This window comes from Poecilia formosa, unplaced genomic scaffold (genome assembly GCF_000485575.1).
Source record: "Poecilia formosa unplaced genomic scaffold, Poecilia_formosa-5.1.2 Scaffold512, whole genome shotgun sequence".
Classification (NCBI taxonomy): Eukaryota; Metazoa; Chordata; class Actinopteri; order Cyprinodontiformes; family Poeciliidae; genus Poecilia; species Poecilia formosa.
In genome coordinates, this window is record NW_006800451.1 from 313,789 (window position 1) to 316,801 (window position 3,013).

General features: G+C 48.5%; 1 protein-coding gene across 2 annotated transcripts in view; it reads left to right on the forward strand.

Moving 5' to 3' along the window:
- Nucleotides 1–3,013, forward strand: part of rbl1 (retinoblastoma-like 1 (p107)) — a 17,263-nt gene that overhangs the window by 3,981 nt on the left and 10,269 nt on the right. For both annotated transcript variants that reach the window (XM_007579216.2, XM_007579217.2), the window contains exons 3-8: nt 464–667; nt 773–837; nt 1,801–1,929; nt 2,083–2,246; nt 2,359–2,423; nt 2,533–2,704. In XM_007579216.2, coding sequence (XP_007579278.1) covers nt 464–667; nt 773–837; nt 1,801–1,929; nt 2,083–2,246; nt 2,359–2,423; nt 2,533–2,704 — 799 coding nt within the window. The remainder of the gene's footprint in view (nt 1–463; nt 668–772; nt 838–1,800; nt 1,930–2,082; nt 2,247–2,358; nt 2,424–2,532; nt 2,705–3,013) is intronic.

Genomic DNA, 3,013 nt, shown 5'->3' on the forward strand with positions numbered 1-3,013 from the left:
ATAAAACCAACAGTTTTATTGATCATAAAACTGTTTGTGATTATCATAGATGTATTATGAATTATCACAAAACATTGGAAAACATAAGAAAATATTCAAAAATAATAAGAAATTAGCCTTGAAGTAACCAAATAGTGACCTGGTCCAATCAAAATTCTCCTAAGAATGCTGCAGCCGCCGGCCAATCAGCGACGATCTCTCATGTGGAGAATCTGCAGTGAGTTTGTCAGGTTATATGAGAAGCAGGTTGGTTAGTTTTTCAGCGGATGATAAAAACGTCGGTACTGTCTGACGTTTTTTCACAGATAATAATCGCCATGACAGAAACGTTGAAACCAAACCATCGCAGTTTGGCAGCGACTGATTTATGATTTATGTCCAGACACCAAGACCAAAGCCGAATGTTTTCTGCTCCGTATTTTGCCATTTTCTGACTGGACATTGCTGCTGTCGCCCTGTTCAGCCTCATCCAGTTCTTCTCCAAGATGCGGAAATGGGCCGACATGTCCAACCTGTCGCAGGACTTCAGGCTGCGGATGGACCGGCTGGAGCGCAACTTTGAGGTTTCCACGGTGATCTTCCGTAAGTTCGAGCCGATCTTCAGGGACATGTTCGTGAATCCCCAGGGATGCGAAGCACCACGGCAACCGCGCAGCAGGAAGCACAGGTACGGAGGCGATGACATTGGTTTTAACGGTGAAACCTGTGCCTATGAAGCAGTGCCTTTATTTTGGCAGCCTCACTGTGAGTGTTTGTTGCTTTAACCCTGCAGGCGGCTGCCCTGTCACATCACTGATGTGTTCAAGTTCTGCTGGACGTTGTTCGTCTACACTAAAGGTATCCAGAAATGATCCGCCAGTTTCTGCTGCGTCGCTGTAGACGCGTTTCCTGCTCTCTGCATTCTGTGCTGCAGGAAACAACAATGTTTTTATGATCATTTATTCAGTTATAATATATATTCTGAATTAGGGCTGAAACAATTAATCGTGATTAATCAGTTATTGAAATAATCACCAACGAATTTAGTGACTGGAGGAAATGTGTTTTACCCAAAACTCCTCAATTTGCCTGTCCAGGCGAAGTCACCTGGGCAGGAGGCGGGGTCACCTGGGCAGGAGGCGGGGTCACCTGGACAGGAGGCGGGGTCACCTGGACAGGTGGCGGGGTCACCTGGACAGGTGGCGGGGTCACCTGGACAGGTGGCGGGGTCACCTGGACAGGAGGCGGGGTCACCTGGACAGGTTGCCAGTCGCCAGTCCAGGTCACCTGGACTAACAACCACACACACTTAGGGAGAATTTAGAGACCGATCAACCTGACAGTCATGTTTCTGGACTGAACCGGAGAGAACCCAGCATGCACAGGGAGAACATGCAGAAAGACCCGGGCCGGGAATCGAACCCAGAACCTTCTGCTGCAAGGCAACAGTGCTACCCACTGATCCACTGTGCAGCTGCCATTTTTTATGCATTTCTAATATTGTATAAAAAGGTATAAGTGGTCAAATGAAAAATCTGTAGTATGTGTCAATTATTTTATCTAATTAGTCGATCAATGGTCAGAATAATTGATTACTCAAATCCTCGTGAGTTGCAGCTGTCAACTGAATCGATTTGTGTCGGAGCGATTCCTGAACAGAGTGAATAGTTGCGCTCCAAAACACAGAATGAGGTCACAAAATGACCTTTAGCTGAAAAAATACTTGAATCAGTTTTTGTTCTTGTGTTGCGTTCAGTTGATTTCTTCTTCTTGGATGGTTTTGTGCCGATCCGAACTGAGCGAGGATTCGATTCCCTGCAGGAAACTTCCGGATGATCGGAGACGACCTGGTGAACTCGTACCACCTGCTGCTCTGCTGCCTGGACCTGGTGTTCGGCAACGCCCTGCTGTGTGCCAACAGGAAGGAGCTGATCAACCCCGGCTTCAGAGGTCAGAGGGCACGGCGGCAGCCCCCCGTCTGGGTGGCCCCGCCCCTCACCTGCTGACAGCTGGAGGCCCCAGCAGCCTTAGGATGCAACAAAATGGATGCATGGTTTTGTGCAGACTGGATCACTGAATGTTTTCCTACCTGTGCGTCTGCAGGTGTTCCTCCCTCGTTCCGATTGGACGGCCCCGCCCCCCAGAGCGAGGCTCCGCCCTGCGTCTTGGAGAAACTGTGTGAGCTGCATGACGGCCTGGTGGTGGAGGCCAAAGGCATCAAACAGCACTACTTCAAACCGTACATCCACAAACTGTTCCACAAACAGGTCGAGGCTGATCACTAATAACCAGAAACAACCAGTTAATAACCAGTTAATAACCCGTTAATAACCCTAACCCAGCGTCATGCTGTTTCCTCTCTGTGTGTTTGTCCATCAGATCCTGAAAGGAAACGAAACGCTTTTCACTGAAATGTTGGATCCTCAGAACTTTATTGACAACAAGTAAGAAACAGAAGCTCCATTTTTGTTCTGTAATAATTATTTTTATTATTTTCTGCTGCGTTTTGCGCTGCGTTTCCCTTCCGGTCCTGAGCGTTGCTTGTGTCCTCAGTAAAGCCATAAATAGGGAGTACGAGGAGTACGTGCTGACGGCGGGAGACTTCGATGAGCGAGTGTTCCTGGGAGCCGACGCCGACGAGGAAATCGGAACGCCAAGGAAGTTTGTTCAGGAACGAGTCGCCAGCCAGGCTGCAGCTCAGAGAGACGGACAGCAGCTGGAGAAGGTAGAGAGAGAGAGAGAGAAAGAGACAGAGAGAGAGAGAGAAAGAGAGAGAGAGAGACAGAGAGAGAGAAAGAGACAGAGCGACAGAAAGAGACAGAGAGAGAGACAGAGAGAGAAAGTGACAGAGAGAAAGAGACAGAGAGAGAGACGGAGAGAGAGAGAGAGACAGAATGAGACAGAGAGAGAGAGAGAAAGAGAGAGAGAGAGACAGAGAGAGAGAAAGAGACAGAGAGACAGAAAGAGAGAGACAGAGAGAGAGAAAGAGAGAGAGAGACAGAGAGAGAGAGAGACAGAGAGAGAGAGACAGAGA